The 14,816-nt window shown below is 36.0% G+C and overlaps 1 protein-coding gene across 2 annotated transcripts; it reads right to left on the bottom strand.

Annotated features, from left to right (window-relative positions):
• Positions 1-2,494: 2,494 nt before the first annotated feature.
• Positions 2,495-7,763, bottom strand: LOC108693494. Of its 2 annotated transcripts, none has more exons than XM_018202483.1 (6): positions 7,039-7,763; positions 5,758-6,108; positions 5,340-5,560; positions 5,011-5,151; positions 3,332-4,782; positions 2,495-3,027 (listed from the first exon to the last, which is right to left on the bottom strand). In XM_018202483.1, exons 1-6 carry the CDS (start codon positions 7,340-7,342, stop codon positions 2,658-2,660), a joined length of 2,838 nt encoding a protein of 945 aa, XP_018057972.1. In that variant the 5' UTR covers positions 7,343-7,763; the 3' UTR covers positions 2,495-2,657. The 2 variants fall into 2 exon arrangements, with proteins under 2 accessions (XP_018057972.1, XP_018057971.1); XM_018202482.1 differs by having other exon boundaries at positions 5,011-5,154; positions 7,039-7,762.
• Positions 7,764-14,816: the final 7,053 nt, after the last annotated feature.

Here is a 14,816-nt window from a genome sequence, read left to right as displayed (position 1 = left end):
TATATATATATATATATAATTATATTTATTAACACTGTATTTACAGTGTTACGTACGTACAGTGTGAGACTTACGGGCATGCATCAAAAAGGATAAATAAATCTTCTCTTTTAAAATAAATCTTCGCTGTATTAGCACATATGTCTCTTTCCTCGGTAACTCGACTCTGTCCCTCGCAACGTCCTACTTTACTTTAAAACTTTTCCTCAGAGATGTAATCCCTTATCTAGACACATACACGTGCATACACATCACATGCACACACACACACACATACACGCACACATGTTCGCAAGTGGTAACTATTGTAGGCACACATCATCCCTTTCCTCCTTTTTTTCATTTTTAATACAGTTGTCTCGCAGTGACAACTGACTATCTCGTAATGATAATTTCTCTCTAAGAAACCCCAAACGATATATTTCAAGCATATATTATCTGCACGATCTTATTTACATAGAAAATCATTTTAAAAGCTAGTCAATAAATAATCGGCGTAATATCGATAAATATATATATTGTTAACATTTTACATTCATGTTAACATTTTCATCGGTATTTACATAATTTTCTCCTTTTTTTTCTTTTCTTTAGAAACGTATAAATTCTAAAGTGACTACATATTATACGAGAGGTATATGTATTCGTTACTGATCTTTGTTACAAACTGTTTTAAAATATTTCTCTCGATATATAGATGCAAAATAATTAAAACTAAATGGAAAACAATATACATTCGTAATAAGCGAAACTCAAAGAAGGATTTCTATTTATTATCAAATTATAAACGAACATGTTGTGCGTAATTTTTATAATGAAACCAAATAGATATTCTATCCTGAATTGTCTTCTTTTTCCTTGCACGAGATAAAATGACAACTTTATGTGAAAGACTGATATAGAAGATCATATACACTGTTTTTTATTTTCTGATATTAATATATTGTATATATTAATGTCAGATACATATATCAGATATAAATCTTTCTTCTTCAGTGACTTAATTATTAGATCACTAGTATAGTGCACATTTGCATTTGGAACACAATTGTATAATTCGTGCCAATAGAAATTTGAATCTCTTGATTGCTTTTCAAGCTGTGCTTTCAATATTCTGTCTAAATATAATCTAATTATCTTTTATAACGTACAATAAACAGTCGTTTGGTGCTTCGTACCGAGTGGTCGTTATTCGAGACCATGCGCCTGGAATTTTCTCCAGAGGTGAATTTAAATTCTTTTTTTGTCATACATTATTTATCTATGCAACAATTTATATATATGATAGAAGGTTACCAATTATTCTCAACCATATATTAATTCTTAGAATTCTATTTACAGAATTGTTCAACAACCACTCCGTACTCAGTCAAGGCAGATCAGTGTGATTGCATACCCTACATACTAGAAAATAGTTTAATGCTTAATCATAGATATTCTCTACGCCTTTTTGACTTGCGAATTCCTTCCGAACTAAGACTCGTCGAACGGAGTTAGGAAGAGAGGGGAAAATTATTTCTTTTTAGCAACACACGTGTGTGCACAGCCGCGCATTCTTATTTCATATTCAATCCTATATGTTTGGTTGTCTCATATGATCGAAGGTAAAGATCGCAAACAATAGTTATCACTGAAAATGTGCAAATGTGAGATATGCATACGAATACCCCAAGTTTTTACACAACTGTACCTTCTTATTGTCAGGCTACTTTATGCATACACCCATATTATACTTTCATATTTTTTCCTACATGATACTTGGTAATCTATGCGAATATTGGAAAGTATATAAAAAGTATCAGGAATATTTTTTGTCGTACTTTTATTGGAAATTTCTCGTGATATTAATTTTTCATATCGCCCTTCAACTGTGCTTTTTGTGCCAACTGACTCGATTTAAACATAAGAACTCTTTATAAATTTTTTAATATTCAAAATACGAAATAATATATACGAAAGAACAATATAAAAAAAAAAACTTTCTTTAGAAATTGCGAAAGCACAGTCTTGTAAATTATATATAGAAAATTTCGAATATAACGATACTCATTCAAGAATGACTAGTTCAATTTCTTTTAGTTCATTCTAAATGATATCGCAGTATCCTTTTCTAAGGAATTAATGAACGTGTTTAATAAATAGAATAGGAGAGCGCAGCAATTTATTTCCATGCAGCAAGCAGTATTATAAAATGAAATAGATATATGCAATTCATGTACTAACATAAAAGGTCAGTAAATAATTCCAATAACAAAATACAAAGTAATACATTCAATAAATCAATAGTAATTGTCACAAACAGATATAAGTATTTGCATTTATTTAGATCGCGATTTTTTAAAATTTGATACCTAAAATAAAATATTTTGTATAGAAGATACTTAATTAATTTAAATCTGATTTTTTATTCAATTTTAAAAAATAAAATGAATAAGACTAATTAAGAGTGTTCAAACCCCATTTATAGCAGACACCTCGAATAAAAGAGAATACGTAGTTTCAAAGATGAAAGTGGGGAAGTTTTAAAGAAATATAAAATGCATGTAACAATCACTTTTTATACCGTAACTAGATAATTCGCAGATAGCAAAATAAGGGTAAGAGTGTCATACCCTGAAATTTGCGAATTCACAAAACTACAACCATTCATTATTCTTTTACTTTCCAAGACGTTTGATTCGAGATCGCGTGCTCAGAGATCGAGCACTAGGATTATATGGTGATTTGACTTTTTTAGCTATAGCAGAAGTGGAACCTGCTGTCGAGGGATTTATGGTAGCGCAGGTACTCACGCTTCCACTGTTACCATTTGCTTGTTTAAGTTTATTGGCTGACAACGAGGAAGACCTGACTCTATTCGATTGCAGTGATCCACCGTTCGCGGACTGCTTCAGCTTCGGTAGAGGCAATCGATTTTGCTTTACTACTCCATATTGATGAACTAATTGCGCAGATATTGTGTGCCCGGCGATATCTACGTTACGCGAACGTAATGTTTTCACAGGCGTTGCCGCCATTGTGTCTGATCTAAACAATATAGGAAATTGCAGAGTTTAATAAAAGTTTATGGGGGTTTAAATATCATCGATATCAATAAAAATCATGCAATTTACATTATTCTAATGATCCGCACAATATATTTCATTTAATTATTACTACATTTAATTATAATCTTGATATTTATAGCAATATTTATTTTATTTCATAAAATAAATATTCGAATACTTATTTTATAAAACAAAATAAATATCACGTAAGTATTATCAAGAATGATATAAATATATCACATAAAAATAATTTCTTGAGAATAAAGAAATATAATTAAACAAACCTTAGCCATCGCTGTGGTATCGTCGAATCCGTAGGACCGATTATTGTTACTGTCCTATTTAATGTCCTTCTATTATTACAATTGTTTGTTCGATTATTTCTTCCTTGGTCCCATTCCCTTAGGCCAAAACTACCTCTTAGATGTTGCAGTCGAGTCGAACCATTGATGGATGACCTTCTAATGGCTTTAACAGGCGTAGCCTTTTTTTCTAAACTTCTACGTTGGAACGTATTCGATGACGAAGAGAGCGTCGTTAAAGTGGTACCGTTTAATGATGAATCCGATCGTTTATCTGACGTGGGCCAACTTAATCGGGCATTAGCATTCTCCATTGTTTGATTGGGATCATTTTCATCCGTGGGACTGTGCCGTTGGTCCTCAGAACGCGTCCTCATCTTTGCACATGGTTCTTGCTGTGGGCAGCTATTCTCAACTCCAGATGACGAGACAGAGGCTTGTGTGATTGTGCTATGTCTACGTTTATTACTTATAACACAGTCGCTAGCCGTCTTCAATGCACTCTTCGTCTCCTCTAACATCGTACTTTCTGCGATAGGTGATTTCGTTACCCTGCTGTATCGCGACTTTACGTTTACATAAGTCTTCGAATCTGGAGTCGGTGCGATGTCGGTAAAAGCATTCTGAGTTTGAGAAGAGCTTAAACTATGTCGTCGTTTTATCGTTCTGACATCCGCTCTCGCGGGAAATAAAGGATGCTGCTTATGTCTCGATCCATTTAAGACGCCACTTTTCATCTCACCATTATCGAAACTGTTACTTTTAACAGAAACGATACCGCTTCGACGTAACCTACTTACAAGAGGAGGGTGAAGCGCCTCTTCGTTCGCATTGGGACATGCATTCTGTCGAGTCGCGTTAGATATCCCTGTTTCAGTTATAATTTCTTTAGGCTCGATGAATTTATTTGATTTTAAGTTTGATTGGATCGGATTTTGCAAATGATCATTCTTTGCTTTTTCGTTTTCATTCCGTTCCATTATTGGCTTTTCTTCGTCCTCGAGATATTCCAATTTCTCATGATTGATTTCATTTGTTTTCTTACTTTCCAAATCTCCAGGTTCTTCTAGCATTTGACTGGAGGAAATTTCGGCGACTTGAATACTTTCGCCAACGTCGGTAGTCTCGATACACTTCTCTATCGCGGTCTCCCGTAATTCCGAAGCGTCAATCTCTGACGAAATTGATTTTTCAGGACATGAGACTATCTCCGGTTGTAACGTTTGATCGACAGTCTCCTCATTTCCGTTCGACGAGTCCGGTTGTTTAGGATCAATGTCAAGATCCAAGGAAGTGTTTGGCGGTGGTATTGGCATGCACATGCACGGCGATGTAATTTTTGAATTGATTCTCTCGACAATTTCAGGTTCTCTTGTAACTGGTACTTGTGTTCCATGATGTATAACACGATCCTTCTTTTGATTAAATAGTACCTTTAATAAAGACAGATATTTTAGCTATAGTATTAATAGATTAGTAGAAAGTATTAGTAGAAGTAATATTAATAGAATTTTACAATTATATCATGGTATTAGATTACTTGCAAAATTTCAATTTACTCAAAGTTTAAACGACTAAACTTTTTGCTTTAACTTTGTCAATATTTATATATGAATTATTTATGTACATTAGATTTTTTTCGAAACAAGTATTCTTCATACCTCACTGCGGCATGGTCCTGATGGATCTAACATTAATGTAACAACACTAGTATTATCTGCTCGTAATCTCGTCGACGACCATCTCTCCAATGCACGATCCACAAGATTTTTTGAAGGATTTATCCACATTTGTAAATCAGCCTGCTATCAAAACGATTACATATCTTACATTATCATATATAAATTACCATATCATATAGTAAGACAACAACTTGTATGTATACTTATATACTTAATAATTATATAGCTTAACTTATATACTTAATAATTATATAACTTAGATACTTAATAATTATATGTATAATTAATAATACACTCGCGAAACTTACTCCATTACCAGTCTGCTGAGAGGCTATCAAATGTTTCTCATTGTGTCTGTCTGTAGTTTGGACAATAGCTACTGCAGCTTGCGGAGATAACATATTCCATAGGCCATCAGTACCAAAAATAAGACAACGATGTGATTTGACATCAACTGGAATAACTTTCACATCCGGCTCAGGGGAGACGACAAAGGTGTTCAATTCTGAATTATAACTCCATAAATCACCTAAAACAAATTTCAATTTAAGTTCTTTTGTTAAGAATGCTGGACAGAATGCAATCAAAGTTTCATTATAAATGCTTTAAAATATTGATTGACTAATCAAAAAAATTTTATTAATTGATCAATCAAAAAAATGCTTCAAAGCATTTATAGCATCATTGACCCTATCCACAAAGAGATATTGGTAAATATGCATTTACCTAGAGATCTGGCTACTGCAAGGAATGGGATCTCATCCATATGAGTGGATCTTCGAACTGGACCTTTGTGTCCAATGCGAGGTCTGTTCCATACAACCCTTGGAACACCGGATTTACTGACCACTTTTCCACCAGATTCCTGTATACGCGTCATTTCTGGCCCACTCTCTGGCTTGTGATCTCTTGTAAGTGCCTTTGCTCTCCATTGAGGATCGTCCTCTGCCTGATATCCCAATATAATAGCGGAATCTCCCACATGACCTATGTATATCTTGCCCTTCCTTATAAAAGCAATGCTGGCGGTTGTACCAGCTGTGGATGGCAATCCAGATGCAGTTCTCGGCCATTTGTCTATGAAGAAAACAATGTCAGTTTAAAATATTATTGTGATAGATATCAAAATCTTTTTTTTATAACTAGTCAGCTTTGTATTTAAAATAGGTATGTGTATATAGGTATTTTTTCTAGCTATATTAGTATTTACTTTTGGAATTTAAAGTAAATTAGATAAGTCTGTTTTTTATTCCTACACTTTCTTGCTTTTGTCAAATGTCAAACATATGTCCATTTCGCTTAAGTTAAAAAGTTTGTTTTTTTAGCCCAACTTCTTATATAGTCCATTTTCTCTTTTTTTCTTCAGTGTAGAAGAAAAAGAAAGATAAACTGTGCAAAAAGTTCAGCTAAAACAATAAGTTCCATATATGTTCAACTACAAGACAAACTTTACATCTGATATTTGTTTAAAATGAGGAAGTTCTAATGCAGGAATAAACACAATAGAACCTATATTTGAAACTTGGCGAAAGCGAGGAAGAAAGTCTAGTGCAGTCCGGTGCAGCAATAAAAAATAAACCTACAGCAAGTTCTCTGCGATCAAGGTCGACGCGCCCGTTACGCTTTACGCGCGCGCGCATGCGAGCGCGCGACGGTACCGCCGCGGAAGTCGCCGCGGTCCAGATTTGCGACGGGAGGCGACGTAAGAAGTCGTTGCATCGGCTAATTCCCATCGCTCTCCCGAAACCAAATTTTCAGGTTAGCTCGAAGAATTACATAACCTAAATTCTAACCTAATCAGTGGTGGCGGTGACGAGCGACGGATGGTGGGGGAAATACGCGGGATGATGATAGAAATTCTCAACGGAGGTCACCATCGCCGCCGAGGGGGATCGCATACGCAGTGCTTATCGAGCAAAATTTAAAATTCGCGCGAAAGCAAAGATAATCATGGTGCGTGCAAGCGAGAACGAGTCGACGAAACATAACAATCTTATATTTCCGTACCAAGCTCCCGCCACATCGCGTAGTGAGTGTTCATGTATCCGTCCCTGATCGCCCGCAGCACATCCTCGTCACGGTCGCTCCAGAAGTTTTTCTGCTTCACGATAATGTCCATGAGATGTTCCTTGGCGAAGGTCGCAGCTTCCCCGCCACCGTGGCCGTCGAAGATCCCGAAAAACGCGTATTCTAGATCCTTATCGTCCGGGGTCGGCTGGAACGCCACGCAGAACATGTCCTCCATGTATTTACGGCCGCCCTGATTACAGTGGCCGGTCACTCGTAGATTAACGCCGATGCTGAGCGGCATGTTGATGTTTAGACTGTTCTCTTTGAAATGACAGTGAGGACGACGACGACGACGATGTCGTCGAGGTGCGAAAAACTGTCTGTGTAAGGTGCGCTTATTTACGCACTCTCTCACCGATACGTATACTCGTCGAACGGAAGCCTCGCATTTACTGGGCAGGTCCGCGCGCGCCTCACACAATCCGCGCGAGAGAGAGAGATACAGCGGGGAGGAGAGGGAACGGTGACGTTGCGGTCGACACTCGACGACTCGACAGCGAAGCGTCGCGGTGGGGATTGGCGGATAGTGTACGAATGGCGGACGCGCGGGAGGAGGAAGGGGAAATCCCGTTTCCTCCTCTACTATCCGCAGCGCTCGATCCCCCTCCGCCTCACACACACACGCACACACGCACGCACACACGAACGCACACACGCACGCACACACACACACGTGCATGGCGCACGCGTTCTCTTCTCACTTCTTTCTATCTCCTTTTCCTTTCTCCGCGCGGCTCCTCGATGTTCCACGATTTCACCGATACGGACGCAACCGACGTTCGCCGATGATTCTCGAGAAACGGCTAGAGCGGAAGATTTTGGAATTCACACGCGCTCCCGCTACGCCGTGCGTGTTTTCAAATATGACGTCCGCGATCGATCGCCGTAGGCCGCCGATCGGATGGCATATTCTGAACTTGGACCGCACGCGTTCCGTCGACGATTTTTCTCGCAACGACCTGACGAGAGAGAGAGAGGCATGGGCGAAAGCTAGAAACACGGGTGTATGTGCGTCCGCTCGTTCACTCTTGCATTTCGCTATTCCGTCGCTACTGAAGCCTTGAAAGTCGGCCGCGCGATCGACGGTCGACCAGCGGAATCTCGCACGATGCGAACCTTTACATCTTTAAGCCGCATGTCTCACGATAATACATTTTCGACTCGCACTTCCCATTGTGTCCAATTACTTCACCGCCACGTGCTTCACCCCCACAATAGAGGGGGAAGATCCTGTTGGCGGGCCTCTAATTGGTCGCAGAAAGACTGCAAGTTAGAAATGCGCTTTACCGAAGATAGACAAGGAGAGATAAGAGCGCGTTTCTGAACTTCGCGAAGTTCGCGGTCGTTCGATTTCGTTTACAGCGACGCGCGTAAAGTATGTCCAATTCTAATGATGTAGATTAATTTTAATCTCGTTTTAGCTTACTTTTTATTTTCTTCTAGTTTTAAGTATTGAAAGAGATTAAATTAAATCGAGATGAAAGTTAATTAATTGGTAGAAATGAATATAAGTATTAAAAAAAGATAAAGAATCAATTAAACTGAAATTAAAGTTAATCTACGTTAATAAAGATCTGCCCGTTTCTATCAGTGTAGTAATTTTAATCTTGATTCAATTAACTTTTTCTAGTTTCAAGTCCCAGTTCCACAACTATGGACAATTAAGATCAACTTTAATCTCGTTTTAATTTACTCTTTCTTTTTTTTAAATTCTTATTTTTATTTTTTATCTTTTTTAATTCCGAGATAAAGTTAATCTTATAGTTGTGGAACTCTGGATCTTAGAATTAAAAAAAGATGAAAAGTAAGTTGAATTCAGATTAAAATTAATCTACATTGATAGAAATGGATACTTAATGGATAATCCAGGAACACAAAATCATAAAATCGGTAACATCAAATAGAAATCATTTTAGAAATATCATGTCATTCGATACACTTTTGACAATGACTGTGAAATTTTTGACAAGTGTATTGAATGACATCATTATGATGTTTCTTAAAATTAGTTTTACCTGAAGTTATCTCGATCTTATAAATTTTTTTACTTAGAAATGTTATGAGTAGAATTTACTTCGAATACCACTAACTCATATAAATGTGAACAGAACAGAACAACATTTCTGACGACTTATTGTACATTCTAGCCTTTTTGCTCTCGTAAAATAGATAACGATGAAATTTTCAAAATATAAGAAAGAGTGATGAACGAGTAGACGTTTGGCTTATAATTTCGTTGGAAATTTTACAATTGATCTATCTATGCAGAAAACAAAAGTTCAAATTCAGGACATATTTTAAAGACATTTTTAGAAAAACTGTCTAAAAGACATCTATAAGATATCTTATGTCCCGATTTTGGACTTTGTGTTATTTAGATATAAATCAATTTTTGTATCGGCAAAAAGAAAAAAAATTATGTTATGCACGCAACACTCGTATCTCTCAGAATTGATTTACCCACGATAATTATTTATCTACCGATTAAGCATAGCTTTCAATCTTTATTTCGAATCATCGTCGAGGCGCGTCGCCCCTCGAAAGAACACTCTCACCTATCGATAAGTTCACTTGTCGCAATCCATTTCTTTGTTGTTTTTTTTTTAATTCAAAATATTTGGCTTTCATGTGATAAGAAAAAAATCGACCTTCAGGCAAAATTTTAGCATATAGACTGATATCTTTCAATTAGATCGAATGTCGAAACCAGAGCCATTTTTTTCAACTACATTTTTTTCTCTCTTAAATGTATACATATAGGTAAGTATCTTGTCTTTTCTCAAAGAGAAAGATAGCGAGCATGAAGTGCGCCGCTAGTCGAGCTAGTCGCGCTATTCGATTCGAGACGCGAGTTACGTTTAAGGTTAAGTATTAACTCTTTATTATTCACGTGGGACATTCAGGATACCAGGATACATGGTTTTATAAATTCATTTTAAAAATGTCATGCTATTTGTATACGTTATTATATTTAGTGTAAATTATTTTACAATTAAAAAAAATTTGTTGCATTTATTTTTATCTAAAGAATTGAATATAAATCTTTATTTAATTGTAAGTTATCAAAGAAAACAATGAAAATTAAGATATAATGTTGAAAAGTAAGAAATACGAGTAATGATGTTAAAAATTATGCGAGAAATGTAAAGTTAAACATAAATATCCATTTCATACATATTATATCCATTTCTAAGTAGATAATTTTAATCTCGATTCAACTTTTATCTTTTTTCCTAAAATTCTATGCATTAAAAAAAATAAAGAGTAAATTAAATTGAGATTAAAATTAATCTAAATAAGTGGAAATGAATATTATTCTCTTCATATTTATTTTTATCATTGTAAATTAATTTTAATCTCTTTTTAACTTACCTTTAATCTTTTTTTAAACATTAGAAAAAAGGAGTAAATCTAATTCAGAGTTAAATAAATCATTGATAGAATAGACACATTATTCTCTTTATGTATATTTTTGCCAATGTACATGGAAAAAATTTTATATTTAAATTACTATAATTTTGTAGAAGCTGCGGACTATCATGACAATGCTATATAAATTTAAATGCTATTTTTTTAAAAACAATAATGCAACGTAATTTTTACACTTTTTCGTAGTAAAAATTTTTTATTATAAAATCAAAACTTGTTGAATAAAAGTTAGTATTGTAAAGATAAGTAAAAAATATATACCTAGCAAATTTTGTTTGCGTACCATATATATACATAGTACAAAAATTAATTGTTTTTCATGTTAGAATATGGCTTAAGCATTGGCTTTTAACAAAAATTACTTTATTTATGTGATAAAAATTAGTATTATAATAAAAGTAAAAGAATGTCGGAATGTCATGTTGTGATGGTCTTTCGAAAATACAAGACATAAATAATAATAAATAATAAAATAATAATAATAAAATATAATTTAAAATTGTATTAAAACTTAATATTCAATTTTCTCCATGTAGATTAATTTTATTCTCGGCTTACTTTTTACATTTTTCTAATTTTTCTTATAAATATTAAGTATTAGAAAAAAGTAAAGAGTAAATTAAACGAAAATTAAAGTTAATCTACATTGGTATAGAAGTGAATGTTAGCATGCTGGATGCGGAGTGCTCAAAAAAGAGAAGAACACTAGGAAATGGACGTTTTGTGAAATTTCCAAAAAGCATTCTTTCTACAATCTACTCAAGTAACACGTTACCTTGGTGGTATCGTATCGCACGCGCGGAGCGGCTGCGACCAGCCGGCGGCACGTTCCCCTTTCCCTACCACCTCCTGCATCGCGGATCCCCACCGCCGCGGAAACTTTCCGCACCTCTTTACCCCGCGCGCATTTGCGTTCCTGCTTGCTCCACCGCGTCCTACCCCGCGGTAGCCCGACGTCCCGCCGTTACCCTGTCGATGCGCTGGCTCGTTAAACTCCGCCGCTATATTCATGCCGCGCATCTCCGCTCACGCAGTCACGGAGATGCCACGTTGCCGCACTTCCTTTCTCTTCAATCTCTCCGTCTCTCTCCCTTCCCCCCCTCTCTCACTCTTTCTTTCTCTGTCTGTCTCTATGCTCTCTCGTTATGCCGCGAGGTAGCAACCTGATTTCTTGTCCAGCTCTATCGTCGCGAAAGATGACGCGCCTAATGAAAAATTGTCCAGAGCGCTCCCGCGATTTTGGAATTCAAATCGAAAATCATATAATTATCTCATTTACGTCTAATCTCGAGCTCCGCCGATTTCCAGAGATATTCCAGCAATTCCAGCGTGCCTAGAAATTCGAGTCTCAGATTTCTCATGATGTATGATATGCTGCTTTCGGCTTGTTCTCTCCCCGCATGATCCTTTCCGTTTCCAACGGTCCTTCGGCGGAGGGAGATTGAAATTTTGTTAGCGAAACGGTGCGACCCCGTTGGTACAGTATTTTGAAAGATCTTAAAAACGTTGAGAACGAATCGCAGCGATCGGATGAAAAGTGTTCAACGTGCCATCGTTTCGCCAAGGCAGTTATCTCTATGCCAAGCGAGCAAAACGCGGAGGGGCGCACGTGTTTGAACTTGTTCGATCGCAACGGCAATCGGAGACGTGGCAACGTCGCATCGCGCTGTTCAAAATAGCTCTCACCAGCTGGCGACTTTCGCTCGACCCACGGATTAAAGTCCGTGGAAACGCACACGACGCTCCCAAGGAAATAGCGCCGTGTCGCTGATCCGCCAGAGCTTCGGACTTCGATCTCGATGCGTGGAAAACGAATGATCGCATCCGGAAAACCTGTCTGCATACGTTCGTTAAATCGAACGATGTGCAACGTTGAAATGTGTCATCGATTGCGTCATTCTCTCGGAAAAGATGGTCGCCGCCAGTCGCGAACCGACTGTTAGGTCGCACTACGTGAATCAAGCTGCGAATCACGCGACGATTATAGCGTTTCGATCACGACAAAAGAACTGAGAAAAATGATGAGAATGATTCTCGTTCAAAAAAATGTTTTGCAGATTTCTTCTGAGAAGAATTCGAGATAGTTCTCAATAATTAATCAATAATCCGCACGTCTTCCAGTTCAACTTCCTGTGCAAGCGTATCGAACGGCACTATCAGCGCCACCTGTGCTTTATTGGCTAAGATAGAAAGAAAAGACTAATGCGTTATTTATTTTCCATAAGCAAATGTGGCATACTACGTTATAAATCCTTTATATCAATGTCGTACTATCACTCGCATCTTTTTTTACATCCATGTTTAATGTTATTGAAGTTGGCATTCACGTTATGAATAAATAAACGTGATCGCACGATCTGTCCATATTTAGACTTGTCCGTTTGCAAATTTACAAATGGACAATTTTCGGTTATTCAGCTTGATTTCTTATTGGTTGAGCGGATTTGAAGGGTTCGCGCAAAGGATGCGCGAATCTAGACGTCGCTCGATTCTCGAAAAACAGAATCGCAGATACAAATCGTTATATAATTTCTCTAAGTTTAAATTCCAATGTTACTGACAAAATATTACTAACAAACGAAAATGCCTTCTAATCGTGACGAAAATGAGACGTAAGTCGTACTTTTTCACATTCATATTGATAATTCACCATATTCATCTCGATGTCTAGTTCTTTTTTTTGCAATAGAACGATAATAGGAAAACAAACATGATAAAAACGCTTGTATAATCTTATATGTGCGAATCGTGAATTATTCGTCGCGCATATATATCGCTCATTTGCTACAATAATAACATAATTAAAAAAATTATAATTTCGTATATATGCTGGAGAAAAAATATAATTTAAAACTATTATATAGCTAACTACTTAATACTTTTATTCCTCTACAATTAGATTATTACATCGAAATTGTATTTTAACATTAAAATTACAAAATTTTAATGATTCGAAATATTTAAACTTATTTTTTGGAAAACTTTTGTTTTTTGAATTATGTTTTGTTAATTATTCGGTTAGAATTAGTGCATATTAAAGCCATTGTACACTGATTTAAATCTGATAAATAAAAGTGACATGTATATATTTCAAATTATAAAATATATATTATTTAACAGCACATTAAAATGTATTGAGGATTTCACGGTTTAATCTATTTTTATATGTATATTAAGCACACATCTCTTTACATTAATTTGTGTATGGCGGCTTTAATGTGCACTAGTGTGCACTAAATAGTAAATAGTAAATACTTCGAATCGAATTCGCTATAATAATAAATGTTAGCTACACCATATTATATTGTCCTCAGTAATATAACACATATTGTACATAACAATTGCATTATTGAATAGAAAATTATAATATTTGACATGCAAGGTTATATCATTAGTTTATGTTCTGCGGATATCATATAATAATATGATATCATAGAACGTCATTATGACTTCACTTGTCATCTAAAATTGACAAAAGGTCACAATAACAAATGATCCTTATAATATTATTATGACTTCTGTATCCTCTCTGGATCCATCGTCGCTGTTTCCTAGAACATTGTATGTATAATCATAAGGAGGACGTATCTAACGTGTGTACTTTACGTTTGCAAGCGGCCTTCGCGGTTTTGTTAGCGTTCTTTTTATCGATTGTCCGAGTCGAGGCGAGCAATACGCGGACACACGTAGCATCCGGTGTCGGGCATTCCCCAGGCATTCCCCAGCCAGCCTAGACTAAACCGTGCAGGTTCGTGCTTGTTGAGTCGCGTTAAAGCCTCATCGTTGCCTCCAACTCAATGGTCCGTGAGTCACGGACCTGATGACTTATACTGATAGGACTGCTCAGTCTCTTGAAATTCCACCTGACGATTGCTTTCGGTTAGCGATTGTCCTTCTATAGAATAGAATAACCATGCCCTTCTATGTGCAGCAAACAATGAGTCAGAGCTAATACTATTTAAATAAACGGAGAAATGAAATGTCCAAAAAGAGGATCCCTGAACTGAGAAATCCTACGTCTTCTTTAGATTTTCTATTAAGAAGTTATATATATTGCGTGTATCAAAATTATTTTCTTATCAGTTTAATGTCATTTTACATTCCACATTTATCTTACTTTTCATAATTTTTTTATTTTATATTCTGTCGTAAGATCTCTTTAGTCTTATTTCTTCAATGTTCCCGAAATATATAATGTCTTTTGTGTTAAAAAATTTTAAATGTTTTAGAAATAGATTTTTCGAGAAGTTTCTTTCATCGTAAACAATAATATATTTTTTAATTAA

Source organism: Atta colombica, unplaced genomic scaffold (genome assembly GCF_001594045.1).
Source record: "Atta colombica isolate Treedump-2 unplaced genomic scaffold, Acol1.0 scaffold9, whole genome shotgun sequence".
NCBI lineage: Eukaryota > Metazoa > Arthropoda > Insecta > Hymenoptera > Formicidae > Atta > Atta colombica.
Note: the sequence above shows the minus strand (reverse complement) of the source record. Positions and strands in the feature narration are given on the sequence as shown.

Excerpts from the sequence above, each read along its gene's own strand:
- LOC108693494 (XM_018202482.1), bottom strand. The coding sequence starts at position 7,342 with ATGCCGCTCAGCATCGGCGTTAATCTACGAGTGACCGGCCACTGTAAT. Across the intron at positions 5,561-5,757 it reads TGCAGTAGCCAGATCTCTAG|GTGATTTATGGAGTTATAAT; the intron begins GTAAATGCATAT and ends AATTTGTTTTAG. Across the intron at positions 3,028-3,331 it reads ATACCACAGCGATGGCTAAG|ATCAGACACAATGGCGGCAA; the intron begins GTTTGTTTAATT and ends TATATTGTTTAG.